General features: G+C 36.7%; 1 protein-coding gene across 5 annotated transcripts; it reads right to left on the reverse strand.

Moving 5' to 3' along the window:
* LOC18440663 (piezo-type mechanosensitive ion channel component) lies at nt 1-25,381 on the reverse strand. 5 transcript variants are annotated; one of them, XR_016042618.1, is made up of 21 exons: nt 24,477-25,381; nt 23,393-23,473; nt 22,115-22,274; nt 21,572-21,729; nt 20,460-20,616; nt 20,156-20,342; nt 16,999-17,114; nt 16,204-16,288; nt 14,621-14,836; nt 14,317-14,494; nt 13,974-14,102; nt 12,050-12,223; nt 11,466-11,702; nt 9,299-10,846; nt 6,080-8,577; nt 4,714-5,109; nt 4,031-4,133; nt 2,637-3,143; nt 2,083-2,224; nt 1,283-1,427; nt 1-563 (listed from the first exon to the last, which is right to left on the reverse strand). XR_016042618.1 is itself a non-coding variant. In XM_020671260.2 (21 exons), exons 1-21 carry the CDS (start codon nt 24,523-24,525, stop codon nt 428-430), a joined length of 7,458 nt encoding a protein of 2,485 aa, XP_020526919.1. In that variant the 5' UTR covers nt 24,526-25,381; the 3' UTR covers nt 1-427. The 5 variants fall into 5 exon arrangements, 4 of the variants coding, with proteins under 4 accessions (XP_020526919.1, XP_020526921.1, XP_020526924.1 ...); XM_020671260.2 differs by having other exon boundaries at nt 4,031-4,189; XM_020671262.2 differs by lacking the exon at nt 4,031-4,133.
* Nucleotides 25,382-27,059: the final 1,678 nt, after the last annotated feature.

Genomic DNA, 27,059 nt, shown 5'->3' on the forward strand with positions numbered 1-27,059 from the left:
GAACGAAAAAAACATTTCCTTTCCAATAACCACCAAAATTTACTCGTGCATATACGTACAACAAATGACGCTGCCCCATTTAGAGCCAGCTCTTGATATACAAATCAAGCCTTGCGTGCTTGGGTGACTTGTGACTGCACTGCATAAATCAGCAGCAAATCAATTATAGAGCTTTCCTATCACCCAATTCTTCAAATAACCAACTGAAAATTTCCACACTCATCCAACATACAGAGAGATAGACAATTGGTGGAGCTCGAAGGACAAGGCAAAGGTTATTCTGAGGAACTCATTTTTTCATAACACGTGGGTGAAATGGCTCCTGTTAATATCTTGAGCAGTTTGCCAATCCTTCCTTAGTGCTCTCTTTTTTTCTGTCTCTCCATCCAACGATTTGATGGCAGTAATAGAAGCTAGTAAAGCATCTTCAATCTGGTTTGGTGTATTCGAGAAGCATATGCGGTGACCTGTATATCTTCACTAATGTCCAGTATAAGACTTCCTCAACTTCTAGCTCACCCTCTGCTCTAGCAGCATAGATGTCCTCACAAATGGCTATCAACCTGTGAAACACATGAACTTCTTCATGGCATAAGGTAATGATCAAATCAACAAAAAATACAAAAACCATAGCAAATTTAGTTCTCAGAATGATTTATATTAACGGATTTTGCTAGTAACATCCCTCACTTGAAATTTCCGAGTTGCCTTGAACAACGGGACTATGTTTTTGGAGGCGATGCCAAATCAATCCTTAGAGAGGTACAAGTTAGTATAGGTCATGGACAGTCAATATCATACTATCAAGAGACTTCTCTCTACGTCTATTTCAGGGCATCATCACATGAGACTATTAATTATATCTTTTTATGATACATAGAGGTTGACTTGCACTCTTTCTCAAGGAGAAACCTTTTAAATGATTATAAATTCTCATTAATGATTTTTTTTCTTAGTAATGAAGTATTAACTTTGAGGGAAAGGGAAGAAAACAACAGGCGTGCTTCTGTTTATACTGACCCTTTTATTCTTAATCTAAAGAGTTAAAGCGAAAAGTACTATTTATCATGTTTGCATGTGTGAACCATCATTCTCAAGTAAAATGCAAAGTTCAAGAAAATAATATACGGCTGGTCTTTTGGGGTCTTCCCAATTTTCATGTTTTTCTTTTTCAATTAGCCAGTTCCATCAGTTTCAAATAATTTGCCTTTCTTACATTGCCAACTTCTAGTATATCAAGAGACAATAAAACACAAAATTGTAAAGAAATTTGTGGCTGTACCTGTCACAGGAAGGTAGATTCTCATAGGGTATTCTCATCCTCAGGTCTGAACACTGCAGCCTGATAAACCGACCAACTGCTAGCACAAATGTCAAATATAGACTCCATATGCTGAACTTGCTGAGAGTTTCACCAAGAATACCCTCTGTTCAAAAGAGAGGGATACATATTAGAAACCCACTAAGAATGATCACTGTAAGTATAGCATGTCCCAATGGAATATTGTATATGCTACATCTAGGCAACATCCACAATCCATTCCCATTGATGAAAGAATGGAGACTATCTGGAGTGGAGCCCACAGGCAGAGTCAACCACATACATCCAGGTACAGTTAATCACCATCCATCCCTCAGAGAAACTGAGGGTTGATAGATCCTTAGTGACAAATACCATAGTAGACTATGGTACATTTTCCCTAATCATAAGAGGAAAAAGAAACATTTTAATAAGAATATACTTATATATATATATATATATATATATATATATATATATATGGAAAACTCTTCCCAACACCTATAAGAAAAAATGAACAGTGATTTCATCTACCCTCATCACCATCCAAACTTCATTGCACGTCACAGTTGTCCGGTACTGTTTCAATTTTCATTTTTTTTTCTACAAATCCAAATTACTTGAAATTTGGAGCGTGTGTACATCTTAGTGAGACGCATCTAATAAAAATATGAAAAAAATAATTCGTAAAATATAAATTGACCAAAATACCTTCGATATTTATTAATTAATGATAACGTACAAGATATAGTTTCAAAAGAACATCAAAGATAGAAACATACGTGGGGTCTCCTCCGAGACAATGATCGCGCTTGGCCCTTTCAGTCCATCGCAGCCTTCAATATCTGATGCATCGATGTCATAAAATGACCACCACTTTGAGCTCCCATTGTTCATAACCAGGTCACCTGTGACCATATTGACCTGGACATTAAAGAACAGTCAGTTTGACCATATTGACCTGGACATTAAAGAACAGTCAGTTTGACCATATTGACCTGGACATTAAAGAACAGTTAGTTTTATAGCGGTCCATGAGGAAAGTCCATAGTGGCATTTGAGTAAGAAGGGTGGAAAGCCCATAATTTCCTGTCAGACTCAAATTCTAATACATGAGATAAAAATTGCTGAAATTGCCATAAAAGTATTTTTTAATCAAGGTTGTGTATTCACCCTTGAAACTTAACATTGCCAATTCTGGCATTTATGTAAGAGAGAGAAAGAGAGGGTGGGGCAGGAAAACGAGGTAATTCATGGGTGTTTGTGTTTTGGGAGGTGGGTGGGTGGGGGGATGGGGGGGGGGGGGGGGGGGGGGGGGTGAGGAGGGAGAATGTACCTGTTCCGCTTGTTCTAAATGTCGCACTTCCCCAGAGCCAGTCACCCTGAAATACCTTGGATAAATATCACATATCCTAACGTGGTCACTGGTCCCATTTAGTACTTCTTTAACTGCTGCTGGCTTTGGTGGATCTTCAACAGGAATTTCATATTTCACCACTTCTTTTCCCTTTGGCCTGTCCCTAGTGAATGCCCAAGAGAAAAAAATAGCCATGTCTCTATCAAGGGATTGCAAAAACTTAGCCTGAACCAAACTAGGAACCATCCATACAGTACTTGCATCAGCTTGGCAACAAATCAACTGAATGTCCTTGACATTGTACGTGTCCAGATAACCTTGAGGGTCCAGATCAAAACCTGCCTCAAGAAGGTTTTCCCATGAAAGCTTTTCACAGAGGGTGGTCTGATAGAGAGTTAGCCTCCCTCCTAATGTTTTGAGGTCAATCTGGACACTCACATCTTTGATTGGGTTTGCAATGTTTGTGGGGTTGCCACTGCTGTATATCTGCAATTCAGAAAGCATTTACTATGTTTACCAACCACATAAGTAACATGGACTAGAGATTTTCTTCAAAAGAAAATGTGCCTCAAAAAAGAAATACGAGCTAAACGAAAACTTAAAGACAGTTTTATTTTCATGGAGAACTAGAAGAAAAATAATCTAACCGTCTGAGAAACAGAATGATAAATTAAACATTCACAAAGTAAGTGCCATAAAAACTTGGATCATTAGAGGGTTCAAATTATTTTCAGTGAATCATACATGCCAAATTTGCAAACAAACAGATGGCTAGAAACACAGGCTCGAACCCAAATCAGTGGTTCTAATCGGCCAGCGCTCACCAAGACCCGGCTGAGTCTTTGTGGAAACACAGGTATTCATGACCCAGTGAGAGTTGGGCAAGTCTCAGGGTTTTTGAACCAGAATCAGCCAAAAGATGGGCCCAGGTTATTCGGGACTCAAGTCTGAGCCTGAGTCACTGTATTTTCAAACACTCGTTAACTGGTCAGTAAAAAATAGCAAAAATTCTGTAATTCAAATTTACTAGCACAAGCTTTGATGATGTTTTCACATGTCACAAAATCTATTATTTACAAGTTTTGCTTATAGCATGAAAGTTCCATCTATAATATGATCACATGTGTGATTTTGTAGGCCAAGTAAATGGTCAAACTCCCTTTCTCAACTTAGTACTGATGAATGTCTCATACTTCTGATTCCAAGTACTACTATATATTTTAAAAAGCAACAAATATTGATACCTCAGAACTATTATATAATGCGCATGACATAAAACATCCACATAAAGTGACCTATGAAATCTAAAAGCATTTGTGCTTAGATATCTTAATGGAAACCATATGATTAGGCTTTTGGTTAGAAAGACTTACCAGCATAGGAGCCCAAATAACACAGATAAGAACAAAAAACAAACATATCCCACTGCAGAATTTGGTCATTTTGGACTGCTTTTCCCCAGTTTGATGTGTTGCCCTGTTCAAATCCGCATCGCATTTGACAAGAAACAAACTTGCATGGATGTCCTCCAACTAAAAGGCATAGAAATGCATGCATGAGAGAAACACAATGGGCATTTTTTCTTTCCATTTCACAGATTAGGCAAGGGAATAGAATGTATGGTGCTATGCATGTGGCAACATTTATCACAAGCATAAATAATACACAACAAATTTTTAAAGTGAACTATTAATAGAACATTCTTTCATGACAGCAAGATATGAACTTGGCAAGATGGATGATAGTAACGGGAAATTTGCGAGGGGATAATAACAATTGTACATTTGCAATGAACTCCTCAGCAACCTATTATTTCTCAAATAAGATAGATATTGCTATCCATAAAGAATTCAAGCCAAATAGAAGAAAAGGGATCAGCAAATTACATAATACATCCATTACTAGAATAGAATCACTAGACGTCCATCCCTTCAAACTAAGAGGGTTCATGTCCTAATTCAATGCTTTTTATCACACAAACTCGTACATAGAAAAAAAAAAAAAAAGTCATTCAAGAAAGAGGTTATTGCAAATGAAGAAAATGAAAGGGGATTACCTTTAGCCAGTCATACATTGTCAAAGATGTAGATGTACATGACCAGTCAAGGACACAACGTAACTCATAAAGGAATGGTAAAGCACGATAAAGTCGAAAACCCAGGTAATTTATCTGGCTGACTTTAGTCGTCAAAAATTGTCGATACAAAGTGCTCTTATGTGGGATTCCATATCTTATTTGCAGTGCCTGAAGTGCAAGAGAAATGGCCTTGGTGAGATAGATGGCACGAAGTGCCAAAGCTCCTGTCCTCTGCTTGTCAAGCTCCATGTACCAAGCATATATGGTGACTGAATATGTAAATAAGATGAGATTGAAAAAGTAGAATATGACTTTCCCTGTGGCAAATGAGCAGAGATAAATGATGCGATCAAGCACGATCAGGAAAAAGAGAATCTGCAATGAAACAAAAATCAGATTAGCTCATAAACCTCACATTAATCTACACTGGATGGTGTTGACCCAACAGACTATGGTGTGTCCATACTCGATCGGAATAAGGTAAATGTCTCTTTACTTATTTAAAATCGCATGATACTTCATGCTACTCCATAGCATATGCGGCTTCATGAAACCATAAGAACATACGAGAAACCAGAGATATCTGTGGTTGGTGCTGCAGGGGTAAATCCCCTTGAAATTTATAGTGGAATATCAACAGACTTTTAGAGTTTCTTTTCTCAAGGAACTCTAAGAAAATTAAAAATGGATAAATTCTAAAAATCCCTGGTTAGAACCTCGGATTGGCGAAACTAACGGCAGCCGATTTCAGAATATCTTAAAAGAAGATCTTCATTTTTTTATAACTTAAAAAGTTTAATAAAAACCAAAAAAAATCTCAAGAATAAGAAGGCATTAATATTGGGATAAGGCTCTTATGATGAAGATGATGATGACTTCAGAAGAAAATAATATCATGAGAGAAATATCAAAAATATTTAAATATCTAGACAAATAATAATGTTTCAAGAAATAAGAGTTGAGTATTTTTTAATAGGATAGATTCATCAAACTATATTGGAAAAAGCAGGGAATTATGGGGAGCTTTTGGGGGTTGCATTGTTGACTTGTGCTTTTAATTTGGTTTTGTTGCTTATTTGCTTTCCAGGTGTTTTAGTGTGTGTTCTCTATTAGCTAGTCTTGTCATCCCATTTATTATTTTGTCCTATTCAGTAGTTCTTTTCAAAAAAAATTAAGCGATATGTGACCATATAATGAATGGTTTCTGCTGTTTAGTAGCAGAGCAGTCAGCTAAAGGCTTCAGATGGATCCATCTAGTGGAATGGCATGGGGATGGAGTATTTCGTCAATCAACTAAGTAAAAAATTTAAAAATGACAAAACAAAAGGGAAAACCTAGCACTTACCATTAGAACAAATACAAATTCCTTTGGGAATTGATCTTCAAGCTGATACACATCGAGAAACTTACTGTTGTTCTTAATTGCCGATTGGTAGAACATGGCCACCAAAAAAAAGGTAACCAAATCTGCACAAAATATGTATGCATACAAGTCAACTTCTCTCTTTCCCCCAGCAATCACAGATATTATTTCATATGGAAAACCCAACTCTTCAACAGGACCCTCCCTCTGTGCTTTACATATTTCAGCCGCCACATCTGCTGCTGGCGTCAATGATTTATACCATTCATTTTTGGGACAGCCCTCTAAAGGCGAAGCATACACAACCTCAAAAACTGCTAAAGCCACACTTGAATTTTCAGGGCTTCTTTCGATGCTTTGGACCCTGACTTTGCTAGCAGAATGGCAGGAATTATTGTGGGTTGTCTTGCAGTTCAAATTATGCACAGATTCGAGAAGTTTATTGACTCCTGATTCGATCCTCTCAGGTTGAATTGTATCCTCAGGCCAAATATCAACCTCCATAGACAGCTGAACAAAATAAGGGGGTGCCTCTGATCCATGAGTCAGGGATTTCCAGTACCTTGAGAAGGCTCTCCTAACAATTCTCAAAACATTCATGAATGGTGAGACCAATGTTTTAAGCCTCTGTTTCCAACCATCATGTCCATGAGCCTCGTCCTGGAAAAGAATCTGCCTGCTATAAAATCTGAATTCCCTAACTGACATCCATTCCCCATCTTTGGCAGTTATCGAACTCTGCAAGAGGGTGGATAGATACACCAAGAACAAAGGAAGGGTGCTTATCACAAAGGAGGCAGTTATTTTATGGGCTGGAAACCCCAACCTCCAAAGAATGGGTGATTGAAAGCTCCATCCACAATGCTGAATGATGATCTGATATAAATATTGCAGCAAGATGTTCATTTCTGTACAGATAAGCATGATAACCCAAAACAAGTAATTGGGTCCAGGATTTACACAGAGCGCATACAAGAATAGAGCTCCAAGATACACCATAGATAGCAAACTGAAGTTCCAAAGGAATACTAGTATAAAACAGCAATAACACACAACATCATTATTGGATCTCATTTTGGTCCAAATATAGTGAAAAAGCTTTCCTATCCGTGGGCTTGTCAGTTCTGGTGCTGCCCTCACATCATTGGATATTAGAGAAGAAGTACGCTCCGAATTCTCATAGCAATGATCTGTATTATTATGGCTCTCTGTTTCATCAAACCCCCCATCCTCTGCAGAAGAATACTCATTAGAATCTGAATCATCATGCTCTATCTTCAAGAAGCTTACGATATTGGTAACAGCTTGATTCCCAAGGGATTGTACTTGAGAGACACCATCACCTATCAGTTGCACAGCGGATATTAGAGGGTTCTCTTTAGTTTGGCTTTTGTCTCTCTCCTTCCCATCTGAAAATGCAGATAAACTCGCAGATCTTTCTTCAAGCTCAGTGATTTCACAAGAGGATGAATCTGCATAATTATTCACATTTTCCACTGATGAGTTCTTGGGTTTTCTGTTCAAATGCTCAAGTACAGTTTCAGCCTCATTCTGCTCCTGTTCTCTGTGATCTCCCTGTATCTCAGGTATTCTAGGCATTCTACTCATTAAGGGAGAGGAATTCAGGTCTCTTCTTTGTATACTCTCGCTGTTGGGAGAGGCATTAGTATTACAGTAGTTTCCCCCACCATTCAAGCTATGCAGCTGACTTTGCAGATTGAGCATTTCTGCTTTCATCTTCTCGACTTGCAGGTTTCTCTGGCGCTTCTTCTCCTCGGATTTTCTTATATGCTGCAACTGCGCTGTCTTCCAAGCCGCTCTCTTCTCTTGGGCATGGAGCATGGCATCCATCTGCTCCGCCTCGAGATACCTTGAGACATAATCAAACTCCCTTGAGCAAAAGATATAAGATTGGAGTGATACCAACATGAAAATAACAATCTCAACCAGAGCTGATCGCGAAGTAATCCTAAACCCATAATCATATTTATAAAAGCCAACGACTTCATAAATGTAGTCTATTTTTGCACACTTCTCAGTGTTGGTATCCCCGAGGAAAGGTGACTGGTATGCTAGAGAGAGAACAATGAGCGCAAAATTATACATGCGCAAAAACTTGAAAATTTGATTCTTCTTCTTCATTATGTCAAGCCTCATTCGGAAGAAAATCAATGCAAATCCCAGGTAACCCAGGTGCAATATATCATACTCCAGGGTTCCGGTAATCAATATGAGGAGAAGAACAATATCCAATAGATGACAGTAAGCATACAGCCTCAGATAATCAAGGATGGTCCAGTGGCTCTTTGTTTCATATGAGAGTTCTCTCCAAACTGATGCATTGCTTCGCTGGGACATCATCTGGCGATATGTATCAGACGCTGAGAAATCGACTAAATGATCGGAGCGAAATTTGAAAGATGCTGCAATGAAAACCAAATAGTAGCTCACAAGCATCTGTGGATCATCAACAACAAGCCCTGTGAAAGAAGCACATGAAAACTTTAGAAGCTACCTAACTCGTTCAGTGAAGTTTAGCCAAAATATGTCGCCGACACGAAGCATAGAAGGGCTAATCGTTGACATTCAGTTGTGGGTCACTATTGTCTTAATTTCTGCCATGATAGGAGAAATTTAGGCCAACTTCAGCCAAACGGGAAGAAAATGCAATTTACATATCAAAAAAAAAGAAAATAGAAAACAACATTTGAACCAAGTTTTATGCATATTGTACATGGGCCAAGAAAAAAACATAAATTCAATCTGGGGGCTGAAATAAACATAATTTCGAACATAAAGAAGGCTAACAAAAGATTTACTCAAAAGCCCTATGTTCCTGATCCTGTGCTAGCTCAAACTTGAGACAGCTGCCTAAGTGACCAAGGCAGCGCTGAAGCAGCCAGGAGCAGACCCATGTTTCCATGCCACAGGCATTATGCCTTATAGAAACACAAGTTATAAATATTGCAAATAAATATGCTGATTTCGTTCCAAAATCTGAAATAACGTTTAGGGCACCATAAAGAATTTCGTGGGAAATTGAAATTCTAGTCCAAAAAAAGACTGATATTTTGAACCTTGGCTTGCTGCAGCATTTTGCAAAAACTAAAGCTTCTGTGTTTGGGCCACAAGTTTTTTGGGTCTTTACTGGACAAATGAATGACTAAACCAAGGATTTTGAAAGGGATAAAAAATGCATACCCAGCCAACACTTTGTGCAATAGTTGAAGTATATGCTTGAGTTACTCCAGCAATCATGGCAGCGCACTTTGGACTGGCTCGAAGCGTCAGGATCCCAAGGCATAAAATTTTTCCAGGCAGCCAAGTACTCAACAGTTAGAATGGAAGCAAAGAGGAAGACAAATAGAGGCCATAACTTTCGGATCACATGCCGGTTGAGAAGAACACAAGCCACAAGGCATAATACATAGCAAAGTGAGATAGCATTCAGCACGGTAAAGCTTGCTAGCAGTAACACAATCATGTTAACCTCTAGACCGAACAGGTTAAAAATATTTTCCATCCAAAATTTGAGATAGACTCTCAGGGTCCTCACTTGCATATCAAACCTCTCCTTACGCAAAGCAAGTACCAGCTTCTTATTCCACCGGTGACTCTCCTTGGTACTACCCCAGAAATAACTGAAAGATAATCTTCTAGTGCTACTGCCAGAACCCTCCTCAGCTTCTGTAGAACCTGACCCTTGGAACGTATCAGACCCAAAAGCCGGACATGAATTGGTAACTACACCCCTCTGCTTAATTGATAAAAGACTGCTATCTAATGTTGGGTTTGTATCCTCAGTGCATTTAGAACTACCAGTATGGCTCTTCTCTTTGGACACAAATAAATGGCAAGGTTCTTCCCATTTTCCAGTATTTTTCAGAGAAGCAGGCATCTTTTCTAGCCAGTGGAAAACATTATACTGAAGAGTACATGTCACTATGACTAGGATTTTTCCCCTCAAGCCTGCTTCAAGTCCCCAGAAACCAGCACCAAATACTTGGAATCCAAGAAGGTGAGACAAATACGAGTGTTTTTGACCAGGAAACATATGAGCCTCACTTCCCCACATCTGGAAAAGATATTCAGACGTCACCAGGAGTCCAGTATAAACCAGGTAAAACTTGGAAGGTATACGGGAAACTTTTGGTAGAAAGGCAAACCCAACCAGTGCGAAAAGATATATAAAACCAAAGGCACTGATCGGAGATGAAGAAGCATAAAATACAGCGAAAGATACAATCTTTTCACTGTGCCAAATAAGAACTCTTCTTATAAAACCCAAACAGCCATTTTCAAACTGATTGCATCCCTCAGAACTCTCATAGTACCTGCTCTGCCTCCTTTCATAGCTATAAAGCTGCATCACTATCAACACTGCTAAGGATTCCCAAACATTCTCCAATAAAGGAGCATCAGGATTGTAACCTAGTTCAGTATAAAGATCAATAAACCGGGAAAGCCACCTCTCAAAACTAGGAAAGATACTCAAGCTGTAAGCGAAGATAAAAACTAGAGTTGCATATACTTTTAGAGGAAACCAGAGCCGCCTCCTGGTCTTCTCAACTAGTTGTCTTCCAATTATCCAGAATAACAAGAAAAACAGATAGCCAAAAGATATGTAATTTGGGATCACCAAATATACCGTAACAAGAATAGTCAGAAATGCTATATATGTACCATATGAACGGTATGTTGATAGAAATTTCTGGCTAACAGCACCAAGATAAGTAGCTATCCACTTCTCTGAAATAAAATAACAAACAGACTACCATAAGCAAAGTCACATGATTTCCATTGATTTCTGCGGACAGAAAATAATAAAAATCCACTAGCATCAAATTAATCAGATCATCTTATTTGGCAGATTTACTTGATTAAAATAATCTGAATTGGAAGCATATATCGTATTCATTCAAAAAAAAACAGCATATGAGATCAATTCAGCCCAAAAGTTTTGGTCGTGGTCAGCCCCAAAGATGGATGCTTTTGGGTGACTTTGATCTTTGGCTGATCAGGACCCAATCCTGACCGATTCGGACCAATTTTTAGTAACTGCATGATTCAAAACTTCAAATAACAAAAAGGTGATTTTTCTTGCTGATTATGGCAGAATTAATGGCTTGTTTTGGCTAGCAGCTCAGGTAAAAATTTGATTCTGCCAATGCTGATTTAATGTGATTCTGACAATGTCAATCTATACATCTAGTTATCGCATTGATAAATTCCGCTGTTTTGCAACATTTTCAAATTAACTTTGTAACAAAGTTATGCATTAAATGTGGAACACCATGGAACTTGAATAGATTTAATCACTTTTTGCATTGAATCGCTTTTTGCTTTGAATACATCAATCATTATTTACCATGAGAAAGATCCTGGAACTGATTGTTCCTGGCAGTTGAGGACGCATAGACATACAATAATACTGATTTGTTTAAACCAGCTTTCAAGATGCTAAACCCTATGGGAGGGTGGGGAGTGTGCTGCACAATTGCCGAAAAGGAAGAAAGAATCTTAAATCCATGGTTCTGAACGGCACAAAAGATCATGAGTGCAGCAATCTTCAAAAAGTCCCAGCCGCTAGCATGATACAGGAGGCCTGCAAACATTGTTGATAATTGACATCAATATACAAGTCTCATATTAGGAAACATACATTAACCCAACGGGCTATAATATAGCCCGCTGGATTCATGATTGTCCAATTAAATGATGGACAATAGGGTGGATGCCACCAGAGGAAGCAATGACCCATAATGACCCCAACGGACTATGGTTTCCCATAGGCAATTGGAATGCAGCACACTTCTCAGATGTTCCAAGCCTTTATTCATAAGCAACAAATCAGATGTGTCCCAAGAACATTTGGAAATTCACAAGGCATTATTACAAAGTACCCTTTTACAAGTGATTGAAAGAAAAGACAAGGTCAATACAAAAATGTACCTAACTGTGAAAGGAATGTCATAATAAGGGACCCTTTGTGCTCCAGAGCCCTAGAAATAAGATTAAGCTGAAGGATGTATAGAAGTGCAAAATGCGCTTCGCATAGGAGAATCAAAATCTGGCGGATCCCCCTGCTCACTGAGTGGCTCAACAGATATATAAAGAAGAAAATCACTGAAAATTAAAGGAGAATAAGCATCACCCATTTGAATCTCAATTCATGAACATATAAGTTTACTTCAAGAAAATCAGCAAGCGGACATACTTAAGATATTCCAAACTACATTTACTACTATGAGGTGTGTGTGGTTCAGTAGGAACAATTACGTGATGTGATTCTAAACCAGGTGAAATGCATTTAATAATGCACATGCAGAACATTCTACAAATTAGACAAATTTTAAATGACAAAATGCACCAAAAACAACACATCTAAGCATAGAATGTATATGGGAAACAGGTTAATAGGAAAGTATACTATAATCCAATGAACATGGAGCACCATAGTTCATTGAGGTCATGTCCATCAGATGCAATGTAGAGTGATGGAGAGATCAGCGATGAGTCTTGCAACCCACAGAAACAGGAAATGACCCCAATAGAAGGTCCCACTCCCTTTCCATCAGTGTCCGTTTCATCACACGGTCATGACATTAACATGCAATAAAGCAACATCAATAATGAGTAAAGAAAGAGATGAAATAGAATCTGAGCGATGAAGTTTCCAGGATGGTTTTCCAAGGGTTGTGGTAGGACAGTAAATGGGCTGGATCCCGGTCAACCCTGACCTGGACACAACTATAAGGGATCCAGGTGAGACCCCAATAGGACCTGGACCGAGGTTGGTCCAAATAAATTGGACCTGATTGGGTCCAGGTCGAGACCAAAAATTAATTAAAAGTTATATAAGTCACACACATATACCAGGTCGGGTCTAGTAGGCCCACACCTGGTCCCAACCCGACCCAATGCAATATGTTCAAGACTGGACCTGGATCCCGAACTGACCATCAGGTCCAATGCCCGAGTCTAGATGGACTCAGTTCGGGTCGGGTTCACCCATTGGTTCAGTGGGTGTAGGGGTGGAAACAGGTCGGGTCAGATCTGCGTCCGACCAAACCCAAAAACAATTTATGGGGCCCAGGCCTCAGACCCAAACCTAGAGCCAGACCAGGACCCGACCCAAAAAAAGAAAAAAATATATATTTCAATATATTTAAAAAGTTAATATATAAATATATTATATAAATATATTATTTAAATATTATAACTAAAAATATGGGGCTATATTCATTTAAATATCATTAATATATTATTAAAATATTATATATTAAATATTCTTTAAATAATAACACTATTCGGGTTGGGTCTGGGTCGGTTCCACATGGACCCGGACCCAACCCGCCGGGTCCAACTTTTGGACCCATACCCGGACCTGGGACTAGTCTGGTCGTCGGTCCGGGTTCATTGCCACCCCTAAGTAGGTGTGGGTCGACCTGACCGCTTTCCCTACCCTATTGTGGGTTAAAAGGCTACAAAGACGTCACCAGAGGATGCATCACAATGAACTCTGTGAGGAGTGCAAGTAGGCCACCCATACTGAGAATGTATCTTTCAGTATACAATTCCATTGAGGTCTATCAACAATTCAAGATCTTACTTATTATAAAAGCATTCAAGAAACAGATTGTTCACAAGGGAAATTCATTTTACTTGAAAACGTCAAAAGAAAGAAAATCAGAAAAAAGGTTTGCAGGTTCAACATTGACAGCTCTTAGTAAAGCTAATATGGAAACTACAGATTAGTCACTGAAACCAATCTAGCATAAACAACTGTAGCCTCTTACCAACAACAAAAGTTATCCACATTGCCACTCAAACGAAAATTGAGATAAATCTGTAACAAAAGACTGGATAAACATACTATAAACTGCATGAATAAAACCCGGCTTCATTGCAAGGAGAAATATCATCAGCAGTGTAATAGCACGAGAACTCTTCCGTAATCCCCAAGCTATTGTAGCCACAATCAATACCTTTGTCTCTTCTTTCTCTGCAATTAAAGACAAGACTTTCATAAACGCTAAGAATTTGGAATTGTACATCTTCATCATTCACCAATGGCAGAAACAAAGTGCTTCAAGACAATACAGAAGAACTCCTACATTTTTTGAGGTCGACAAACTAAAGTCAAAAGAAAAATGAGGTAACGCATAATGATTTTAAAAACAAAGATAAAATGGAAATTCGAATAGTGTTTAGCTCACCTTCAGCTGCAGTGTCTCGATTTGAGGATTGCTCGTCCTCATCAGACAGGTATTGGAAAACAGAGTTGTTCACAAGGTTACCCATGGCTACAAGAAAACCAAGGCAAAATTGAGCAAGGAGAAAAAATCCTGGAATTGGGTAATGCCATAAACCAATTGTTTCCCAGATCTCCATATCCTGAAAAGGTGTAAGAAATTAGTTGCATGAGTAAAAGCATTTATAATGATGCAATGAAAACTTCCCCATAAGCATAGCGACCCCAAAAATAAATAAATAAATAGATAAAAAAAAGCACAACGTTACCTGCTTCAGCTTTTTATTCAGAAAGGTGAAAGCCACATTAAAAATGTATGTGCTTGCAGCCCAAAGAAGAATGAAGACAAGAAGTAGCCCATTCAACTGATGCAAGTGGAACAAGGAAGGGGATGCATATAGAACATAGCCAACATATGCAAGTAAACCAAAAGCACATATACTTGCAAAGTTGAAGCTCCAAAATGAAAGAGCAAGCAATGACACCTGTCATGTTCATCACTGAAAGTTTTATATAAGACAAGAAATATTGTAATGTATCCCAACTTTTTTTAACATTAATAGCATTCAAATGAAAAGCAGCTGAATACACAATTTAGAGAAAGAGAAAATCTTCAATAACATGAAGAGAAAATAGAAAAGGAAAAAATAGCCACACTGCCAAAGCATCATGAAAAAGTAAAAGGTAACGACAATATAACCTGGTATAACTCTAAAAGCTTTAACACTATAACCTAATGTAGCATAAAAATTTAACACTATAACCTGATATAATTCATTAAAAGCATACCACTCGTGAGAGAAACATGTTTAGTAAGCGTGTTTTAAAACTAGGAATCGCTCGAGGACTTGACAAATGCCCAGATTCAGTGCAGGGAGTTCGGGGTAGACTCGCTGATTCCTGCCTGAGCCCAAGAAAAATGCCTCCAAAAAATCCCGATAAAAAGATAAAATCGGAAAAACAAAAAACAAGAAAAATTACAAAAAAAATAAAAATTAGATGCAAAAATAGTTTCTTGTTCTACCTCCAATCGCCGATCCCAAATAGTTGGTATAAGGCTCGGTTGATGATGATGATTCTACCTTGGATATAGTTGATCCAAAACTCTCGAAATTTTTGGGCAAACCCATGTTCGATATTCCAAATCTCACAAATCCTAGATTTTGATTCTTTTTTTTCTTTTCGGCTTTTTTTTTGTTGAATCTAAATTTTGAATTTGATAGAGAATGCAAAATACGCCTGAAAGGAACTAAAGTTGCAAAAGGCAAGCAAGAAAGGGGTGGGACAAACCCAGGTACAAAATTACATATTTGGCAAATCTGAGATTTTAAATGTCTTTTTGGCGAACTTGTGGTTTGAATTCGATAGAAGATAAATAAAAAAATATGGTTAGGGACGACTTTACAGGGTTACTGGGGCAAGAACAAGCAAGAAAAGAAGGTCAAGTTTCTACCACCCCCCCTCCCCAAAAAAAAAAAACAAAAAACCCAATATTTGAACAAGTGTAGGATTCGACAAGTCCTGAAGGACCCACCCGAGTCCCTTGGACTCACCCAAGTACTGTAGCAACTCGAGCAAGTTGGGCTGCAGTAGGGGCTCTCCGGGTGCCAGGTCTGAGTAACTTGCCCGAGTCCAAGTTAGACTTGGTGAGTTTTGGAACACTGAATCCACACGAGAATATCTTTTTATAACATAGTGGCTCGCCTTGACCAATGAATGCTCAGCTAGAATGAAAGCCATTTCAATATATATCATTAACATTCATATGTTAATTGATACAAATACTTCAATAGAGAATAAAAGAAATACTTTAGAAAAATAACAGAAAGGCACCAAGTTGTGTAAAGCATACCGGGAACCCATATGTGAAAAAATTGATACTAAAGTTCCGAAAAATAGCTCCCTTGAGCAAAACATTTGTATGCCTCACACCAGACCTGGTACAGAGCAAATAATCCAATGAGAATACAAAAGAAAAAAAAAAAAATTACATGAATTGAATTGAAGAATAACAAATTCCAAACGCAAAAAAGAATATATACTAATTCCAATAAGAGGAATAACCATGTCTTTCTTTATGCGAGTTTGGAAGGTCAAGTAAAGTTCAATTGTAAAAAAAAAAAGGAAAAAAAAAATGCTAAGGCCCAAAAATTAAAAGCATTTTGCATATACCATGGTCTACATTACTCAAAAAAATTCTTAAGATTCATCGAAATTTTTTCTTACCAGCGAAAATCACCTGAAGTGTTCAAGAATTATATCACATCATATGAGAAGGCTAGCAAACGACAATTTTTTCCACTAAAATACTAATTCTTGATGGGCTTCCAAAGATCAGAAAAAATAAATAAATAAAGAACATTCTAATCGAACCAAAGAAAATACTACTAATAATAATTATTAATTATTAATTATAATTATAACTATAATTATTATTATTATCATTATCATTATTAAACTAAGTGTGCTTTAGTGCGGGAATTACGATATGAGTCATGACATCGATAAAATCTTGATGACAAGGGAAACCAAATACACAAATTCTTAAGATGTCAAAGAACCAAATTTTTATGCCACAGAAAGCGCTTGTCAGTTAAATTCCACTTCATTCAGAAGTTTAAGCCATAGCAACATATCCACAAGTTACCTTGATTCTCTAATGAAGAAAGAATGCTTTAATGGTAGAAGTTGCTCCGTCAAGCTGTTTTCTCTCATTGACATGATAGACTCCATTTCTTCTAAATCGCATTTGACACAAGAAAGCTGTTGGAAGTTAAAATTTATGAGAGTATCATAAGCTCTGAAACTGTGGAGTTGACAAACATTTCCAATGTAATAAAGGAAGCCCTTGATAGATATATCTAGGTAACACAGAGACTTAGGAAATGTTCCCACAAGTATATAGAATAACATAAAGAAACAAGTACGAGAACATAGTTCATCCAGCATGATATTAATATGTACCAGTGTTCAAATATTCAGCCCCAATGGCCAACTCTTTTTCATTGCCAAAACTAAGTCAACTTGCCAAGCCACATAGTTAAGTCTGAAACCTTCATCGAGTTTTTTTTTGTCTTAATTGCAAGATTATTTAAATTGTTGTTTTCAAAATTGAAACAAATAAACTGCCTGCCAAAAATATTATCCCAGTTCATCACCCAAGTCATAGTGCAATGCTGCCACATTAGAAGGGACCACATAGTAGTCAAATGACATAGCAAATTTGTATAAGGAAAAATTACAACACATTCGAGTTTTTCATTTATAAAATTCACCCACCAAACGAGCCGACTTAGGCAAGATTTCATGCTCAAAACAAGTTTTTGTTCACTGAATTATACCAACTTGAGTATAATGAAGAAGAATTGTTCCTAATTGCAATTATTCAGACAAATAACACTTGATGTAACCTAATGAGAAAATCATTTCCAAGAAATATGTATAAGAATAACTTGAAAGTGAAGAAAATCAATCATGCCCATAAATGCCCATACTAGATGTCAACTCTCCCAAACTCATTCTCAACAGCTAGGAAGAATAACAATGAGTTTAGCCAATAAGATGCCATGATGGATCATGTTACACAGTCCTACTGAACAAAACAAGGACCCTTCGATGACTATGTGCATGTGTGTATATACTACGAGTCGTGTGTGTATGTTACCATCACCATCTACCAAATATGGTTGCAGTCCATCTTAATATGCTTTTTCAGCTCATGGAAAACATGACTGATAGACAGAGGCAATCACATTTATTCTAAAATTTGCTTTTTCCTCATAATAGCTTTTTCTTTTTTTATTGTTAACCAAGCTTCGGTAAATTTTAGAAAGTTGAATGAGTATGAGAGTATGTGTTTCCGCCTGTACATACATATACCTTGACAACTCTTGCATACCCTTCAAATCTTTTACCTAATCAAATCAAAGACCAAAATGAAATCAATTGATCGCCGTGATCACTAACTCTTATCGATGAAAATCCCTCCACGGTTAGAGAGTCCCAAAGCTCATTGACTCCCTCCAAACATTCCTGAAGCTCACTTTCCTCACTAAACACAATAAAAAATTTCTTCAAAACACTTACTTTTAATCTCCACAGGCATTCTACTCTCCTTGTGGCGCATGCAATTACATTTTCCAAAGCACCTTTGGTAATGTATGATCAGTCCTGCTTAAAATTTCGTAGCCCTGCTAATAAATCGTGTACCTCCACCTCATTTGAGTTGCACTATTATCAAGAAAAAGTCATGTTGGCACAACAATCAAAAGCCAACAAACATAAAGGGGGAGTGCTTTAACCCAGAAAAACCGTACAAGGAACTCTCAGGCTGCACATATACATATGTTCATTTTTTAATTGGTATTTAATATGTATTCAAAGCACAATACTCATCTCTTGCCAATTCCCCTAGCTCGAATCCTTTGCAGGAAGCATCCTACCCCTCTATAAAATTCACATAGTGTGCTAAATATGACCATACATTTGAACTACTTAAAAAAAAATATGACCATACTTTGATCCTCTAAGAAGGTTGGGTAGAACAGCACTAAATACATATCAAAATACTTCTGTAGTTTTTCTACACTTCATCGCATCCCAGGTCCACCTGGACACAAGATTGTGACAACCAGCATCCATGTAATTCATTTCCTTGCAGTAGACCCTACAGTTTCCTTCCCACGCTACTACTCATACCATATGTCTTCCTCTCTCCAGTGCCACCAAGCATGCTATTCACATCAATTGACCTCAGCTACCACGTTCTAGCTGCTGGAGACAATGCCTTCGTCATCTCTTTACGACGAGCTACCAAACCCAACGAGTTCCACAGAGCCAAGTGAACTAGATTAAAACTAAGTCTAGTTGTATTGCACTTTAATTGGAAAACTAAGCAAACACTCTCGATCAAAAATAATAATACTAATAATAGCAGTAATAACAACAACAATAATAATGATAATAATGCAAAAATACCTGATTTAAAGAATGATACAGTGTCAATGTAATAGAAAGAAGTTCTGTTTTTTCTATTATGGTTTTCATGCGCATCCATTTCCCTCGATAACATGCAAAAAGCAATCAAAAAAGAAAAGAAGTACTTCAGTTGTTAAAACAGAAAATAAACATGGGGATCACACAAATAACTAGTTGTTTTCTATGTCTCTGATGAAGAAAATAAAATAACGTTTTGTTGACATTTTGTGGACTGCATTTTCTCTTTAGCTTTAGCAGGGGTATTATATGGGTATTTTTCTCTGTAATGGAATTTTTTGGAATTTGCAGAAAAGCGAGGGACTCCATTTAAATTTTGTGAATGGGAAATTTAGGACGGAAAGGATAGAATTTAAAATTAAAATTTTGCTTGGGAAGAGCTATTGTGTATGGGATAGTGTCCATTAATACTTCTAGAAACTTTAATTGTGCATGGCTTAGGAAAAGGTATTCTGCAAGACTTGGGAACAGGTAGAGTCCATTGATATTCCAAGGAAAGTTGAGAGAGCTTTGACTTAGAAGCCAAGCCAAGTCTATTAAAAGAGGGAGATTTTACCCCACTGGGATGTATGTTTTTGCTGTAAACTCTCATAAATCAGGAACTTAGTTCCTCATACAAGCCATTGAAGCTAGGCTTTTTTAGCTTCAGCCCGATGTCTTTGAATCACAGTTGATACCCTTTATTTTCCACCTAATTGTGAACTCTCTCTCTCTTTTCTTTCTGTTCTATACCAGACTCAAACACAATTTTGTATAAATTTCCCATTTTATGATCACATAATAAGTCTGAGTAACAATCAGAAGCATACCATGAAATAGAAAATTAAAAGAGAAAGCCCAGAACAAATTTCTGGCCACTCTGACTTTGCAGATGCCTTGTACAATCCAATGAAGCTTGCAATTGTGTTGATTATTGTTGGGAAATGAATAGGGAGCTGATATATGTAAAGCAAGATGATGTTGAGAGCAGCATAGAGTAACAGAGGCCTCCACCACCTTTCACAACAATAATTAAAACCAGGTGGTTACATGGTAATTAACGCTGGTTCATCTAAAGATGCATACGTGCACATTAAAGAAGAACGAGGTCTTTTAAGAACTCTGAGCACTTACCAAAACAGTCCCAAAAAGTTGCTAGTCAGTGACCAACTAACAAGACCAACACAGCTACAAATAAAGAACGGAAGAGAAACCCAAGAAGGATAGCTAATCCCAACAACCACCTGAATAGCAGGCAATAGCAAGCAGCAAGCTACCCTGAGGGGAGAACCTTCAATGAGATCATGAAAAGAATAATTAGTCAGGACAAAAATAAAAAGATTGTAGTATCTCATGTGCAGAATTCTTAGAAAGAGAAGGTCAAACGGAACTTTCAAGCCCATCTGTAGCTAATTTCAGGTCTTTAATCAGCACCTGGTCCTGACTACATGTGTTCCATCACTCACCATAATCTTTAACTGTTCTGTCAGTCATGCTTTCACAATAAATAATTAGGTATATCTATAATTCTATAAACATACAAAACAATTAAGGCAGATTTTCATGAGATCAATATCTCATCATTCATGATACATTCATGCCTATGGACCATTTGAGATCAATATCTCATCATTCATAATACATCCATGCCTATGGACCTTTTTAGGAACTATAAATATCCTTCATTGAGATGCTCATTGATCCCTGTTAAGCACTTCACTTTCTGTTACCATTTAGGTATTCCATTCTGGTCACAATATCAACTCCACTATGACCATGGATGAAATGCACATACAGATAAAATTAGTGTACAAATAGAACTGCACAACATGAGAAAAGGAAAAATGTATAGTTAGCTCATCTGAGCAGAAAATCTACTTAGCATCCTTTTAAAGCCATAGGAAAATGCCATAAGCAGGCATTTTAAATAAAACGTAAATGACTATAACATCCTGGTTGAAATTAAGTCCATTGCACTTCATTGCTCCTCGCGATATGCAGATATTTACAAGTCCTACCTGCTCTTCAGGAGCTTAGAAAGTGTGAAATTTTAAATTTTGTGGGAACAAAAGATATGCTCAACAGGAATCGCTTGGGCTTGAGTGATTAGCAATTGACATGTAGCAGCGGTACATCTCAAGTTCCTATCGCTGAACAACCCCCAAAACAAAACAAAACAAAAGATATGCTCAATGGCAGAACATGAGAAGAAAATCCAGACAAAACTGATTGAAATCATAACAAACCTAGAGATGCAATAGATGGAATTCTTCTCCAATTAGAAACTTGCCATGAAATGTGTCCCCAGCCAATCATATATAATTCATATAAAGCAATCAAGGCTGCTGTGAGCTGTAGAGCCAAGAAATAAAGTACGGAATTTGTTGGTATCCAGGGTTTATTTCTGCATATCAATAAAAGAATTATACATAAAATGGAGTTAGTGAATGAATAAAACCATGCAAAAAGCTCACTACTGAGAGGAAATGGTGGAATACATGAGGCCCATTTTCACAGAAAAAACAAATAGAGAAACAAGCAGCAAGTCATATAGTGGTAATCTATGGCAAAATTATGGAAGGACCAAATGGGCCATGTAATTTTATGAATGAAGAAAACGAGAGAGAGAGAGAGAGAGAGAGAGAGAGAGAGAGAGAGAGAGAGAGAGAGAGAGAGAGAGAGAGAGAGAAGAGAAGAGGTGTAAGCTGTGCATGTGTTGCACATTTTACATCAAATTAATTTGTTTCCTAGGAAACTAGAAAAGAATTACAAAATATAAAACGCTTTACCTCACAAAACCAATAAGGGTAGCCCACCAAGTATTGGCTATGCTCCATTCCTCCCCTTCAATAAGCCAAACAACATGAAACACAACTTCTGCTAATATCGCAAAAACTGAAAAGATAACTACAACTAATGCTACCACAGTTTGTCCTTGAGAACAAAATCCTGTCAAACGTACATAAAGTTAGATATCATTGAGAGGACCACAAAGAATTAAGCATTATACCAACTTGACATTGTTTATAATAAGACAACCATGTAAATCCAAACATAATAGGATGCAGAAAAAGCAACATAAAAAGTTTATTGAAGAAGGAACGTCAATTCATTTCCTTTGCATTTCACCGTACGTTTAAAAGTTGGACCAGTAGGTCAAACTTGCCAGCCACCAGTTCCAAGTGAGATTGGCTGGCTGGCCCACTCTGCCAATTCAAAAAAAAAAAAAAAAGTAAAATTTGAATATTAGTTGTTTCCAAATTTTAAGAAAAAATGGTTTACAATATCCAAACCATTCTAAAAACAATATTCTATGTCATATAATGCTCAAAAAAATTAAGGAGTAGTAGTTTGCATTTCAATTCCATGGGGACTAGGACCGCTTCTGGTTAAAACTCTGAACCGGGAAAATCAGTTCATCCGAGCCAATTTTTAAGCACTGATTTCACCTGTGAACCTCCCAGATTCAACGTTTCAAGAATCGAATGATACAAATAATAATAATAAAGAAAATGATAAATATAACAGGTCTGCAATCCCCTCGACTAAGCTTATCACCGGTTAAACACAGTTTGGGCAAATTTCGACACAAAATATTCTGAACAAGAAATATACCACAATCACAGAGTTATGATTGGTAGACTGGACGTTGCATCAGAAAAAAGAAACTTCGAATGCAATTTATATAGTTACTCTATAAGTCACACTATTATGTAGAATTGAGTTGTTAATTTCAAGCACTAAAGGACATTAACTGTTTGAATATGTATAATGATAAGATAATATTGACACTGTTTTATTTAAGTTGGAAATATTATTAGGTTCTTTTCTATTTAATTGCGACACCTTGTGGTACTTACACTAGAGTGTAGTCCCAAATTGTCAAGGAGTGTAATCAGGCAGAGTGACTTAAAAGACAGTCAAATAAATAATTGGGGTATTAGGGCCCAGGCCCCATCATAACACATGCAACTTGTTCCCCTTTTGTAATCAATAGCATCTATTTAACATAATGCTGAAAAATAACAACAAAAAGCTTATGGTATAGAACAAAAATATTATCTCACCCCTTTTTGGAGCAGTGCATTGTAGGATAAGAAATGCCAATAAGTCGACCAGGGAGATCAAATTCCAATCGAGCAAGGAAGCTGCACAAATCAAGAATTATTAGCATGAAAATAATTATAACCATGGCCACGTGAAGGAACTTCAATTTATATTAAAAAGGGTAAATACTAATGTCCGAATCATATTACCAAGATAATACAAAGTTCGTAATTGGGTCCCATGAGTATTGTATACAGTGGCAGAAAAAGCATCACTCTTAATTTATATAATGGTTTAAGAAGGATTACAACAATAAATGCGTTCATATACATGGAACCTTATATAATATATTTTGTAGAATAGAAAGAGAATACAAACTGATGTCAATTGCACTTAATTCACAGAGAGAAAGAGAGAGAGAGAGATGGAGAGAGAAAAGGAGATGGCAAATGCATGTTTACATAACCATTCAAAATCAATATATTAGAAAATTTCTTCTTTGCATATATCGAACGTAAAATGAAGAATTTCTTCATCCTCTTTACAAAACCAACTGTAGTTTTTGTAAAATACTATAATAGCTTCCTCAGGTGAACCCCAATACTAATGCTCGAATCATGCTGCCAAGATAATACAAAGTTCGTCGAAGAATCTTGTTGGGGTCCCGTGATCATTGTATATAATGGCAGAAAAGTATCTATATGTATGTATATAATAATTTAAGAATCTTGTTGGAACAAAAGATTCGTTTTTTTGGGTATCAAACGTAAAATGAAGAATCCCCACATCCTCCTTACAAAAAAAACTGTAGTTTTGTAACCGTTAATCATAATTAATCTCAGCAATTACATCACAATTCCAATGAAAAATTTAAATTTAACTATAAAATAGCTGAATTGACAGACATACAAAAGAAAATAAATAAATTCAAACAATTATTCAGTTCAGATAAATGTCAAATTATATGAAACATATTCCCTTCTCCCGTTTCGCTTTCTGTTTCAATATTGAAATAGAATATCTTGATCATTAACCTAAAATTGTGAACATAAATGGATGCTAGTACAAATTAAATCATTCGAAAAAAAAAAAATGCAAGTTTACCTGTTAGGAGAAGCAGAGGCAAGACAAACCCAAAAAGGAAATTACCCATCTTGTATTCACAACTAATATTCTCAGAGAAAAACGTGGCATATACTTCTCTTATATATGCTCACACATAAGACACCCATGAAAGTATAGAGAGATAGAAAATTGGGGACTCTTAAAAAAACCAAAAATGAGAACGTAAACTTGAGAAAATCAGCGTGAATCTGGGTCTAACATGAAAGGAGAGGGCCCTTCCGAATGACTGATCTCGAACTTAATTTGGATGAGAGAGAAACAAGGGAGAGAACAATGAGATATGTGAGAATTGTAGAGAGAGTTTTGATCTCTAGGTGTTTCAGTAGAGAGCAGAGTGAGAATTGTAGAGAGAGTTTTGATCTCTAGGTGTTTCAGTAGAGATGGAGAGCTATATACAGTATAAGAAATGAAATTGGATGGGATCTGAAATATTGATTGAGAAATCGGTATATAGAGAGAGGTCTGGTTTTGCAGAGAGAAACTCGTTTAAGAGAGAGAAGGTGGAAATTTTAGCCGCGCGAGGGAGAGAAATCGTTGTCCGACCGAAATTACCAATGCCTTTGCATTCCGTTACAGAGAGAGAGAGACTCGTTTTAGAGAGAGAAAATGTCGTCCGACCGAAAATGCCGATCCTTTGCACTCGGTTTTCTTCACTGTAAATCTCACAAAATTGGGATCTTTTTTACTATTTTTCCTTGAGTTGAGAACTTTGTCCCTAAAAGCGACCAAAGTGCCCCTTTACGGAACAAAATGACATTATAATACGCTTTGACATGTTTTGAACACTACGTTAAGACTCCGTGATTTCTTATTAAGATCGATGGCAAGACTGAACCAGTTTTAGGAAGATATTGGTACCAGGCCGGTTGCTCCTAAACCACTTTGCATATTTTGTTTTTTTTCTATAATATTTATATATTTTTTAAGTCCTTTTTATATCCCACACTTAAAACCCCAATTTTTATTTTTATTTTATTTTATCTATTTTAAATATTTTGTGGATCACTATAGAAATTGGAATTTGTGGATTTGAAATAGCATCAGTAGGTAATGAGCCAATTTTCTTATTGGGCCAAGAATTGGCTTAATTTGAACAAAATGGTAGGCAATGAGCCAATCAATTTGAATTGGCCCAATTTGAACAAGATTGGGCCAATTATATTGTTGAAAACAATTTACTTGATGTCAATTTGTCCTGCCCAGCTGGAAGGCCAATCTAACACCTTAATCTATTTTTATTTTATTTTTTTAAATAATACGAATCGAACTTCAGCTATAAGGCTCTTAAATGTCAGCTGCTAACCACTCAAGCTCAATATTGATTCCTAGCTTAAGACAGATTCCTAACAATTATGAACATTACATTTTACAAAATAATTTGTTTATAAAATATTCTCGAAACTTGTGTATAATGAATTACCCAAGTGCCCCTACTCGCTTGACCCATTCCCTAATTACTGGTGTCAATTGTGGGAATGGATAGTGGACACACCATGGTGAATCATATACCTCACCTGACCGGTGTGTCATACTTTCCTAGCCCAGAGTAACACCATTGCGATCCTGACACGGCTTTAAGGATTGGAGAATCTCCCTCCAACCACCATTGAATCGAGTCTAATCAACAATTTATAATCTGACTCGGCTGATTCGGCAATGTCGAATAGCAGGAAAAACAAAAAAAACTAGAAATAATAAAATATCAAATTAGGAGGGATTGCCCCGAATATACTAGATCACAATTGCCAAAGATCAATTTAAAACATGATTTTCTTTAAGTCGATCTGACTTTTCTGATAGGTTCGAAAAGGCATGGCACTCAAATAACTTCAAAAACCTGACTTTTCTTGGAAAATCAAATTATTAAGGTGTTGCGTCATTTAATGACAATCCTACATCTATTTTACTTTATTCTTCTATGTCATCTTACAAGAAGATTTATCTATGTGGCAAAAAAAAAAAAAATTTATTGGTTTACTAGTTGATTACTTACATTATGAACAAAAATTATTTGTTTGATTCAAAAGTTAAAAAACGAAGCATATGTTAATATGTAAAAACACAAATTCACTTGTACATGCTAATGAAATCTAAATTAATCACATTTGTTCTCAAAATAATTTGGCTATTTATCTTTTTAAACCTATTTTTCCACACAACAAAAATAAATTAATACTGACTTTTTGGTTTACCAGCGTATTGTCAAATATTTTTTTAGAGTATTAGATTCACATAAGGAATGAATCTGTCTTTAACGTGTAAGATGAGCAGCTATTAAAAGAGAGCACGAAAACTACCATTGACTGTTTGGTGGTGTATTTGAATGGTAGAAAGATGCAGGTGTATAAATTTATAAATTTATTTCCCGCTTCAATCGCTCGAAAGTGACACCCAAGCCCGTAAAGTGTGCTCTCGGGAGCAAATTGTACATTTGCTCCCTAAGACAAATAAAACGCAAAAGAGTTTTCTTGATTAAAATTTTTGGATCCATTATATAATCACTAAAAAATAATTTTATATTAAAAAAAAAAAAAAAAGGATTATGGATCCCTATACACCTAG

This window comes from Amborella trichopoda, chromosome 1 (assembly GCF_054954075.1).
Source record: "Amborella trichopoda isolate Santa Cruz 75 chromosome 1, AtrichopodaSantaCruz75HAP2 v2.0, whole genome shotgun sequence".
Taxonomy (NCBI): Eukaryota; Viridiplantae; Streptophyta; class Magnoliopsida; order Amborellales; family Amborellaceae; genus Amborella; species Amborella trichopoda.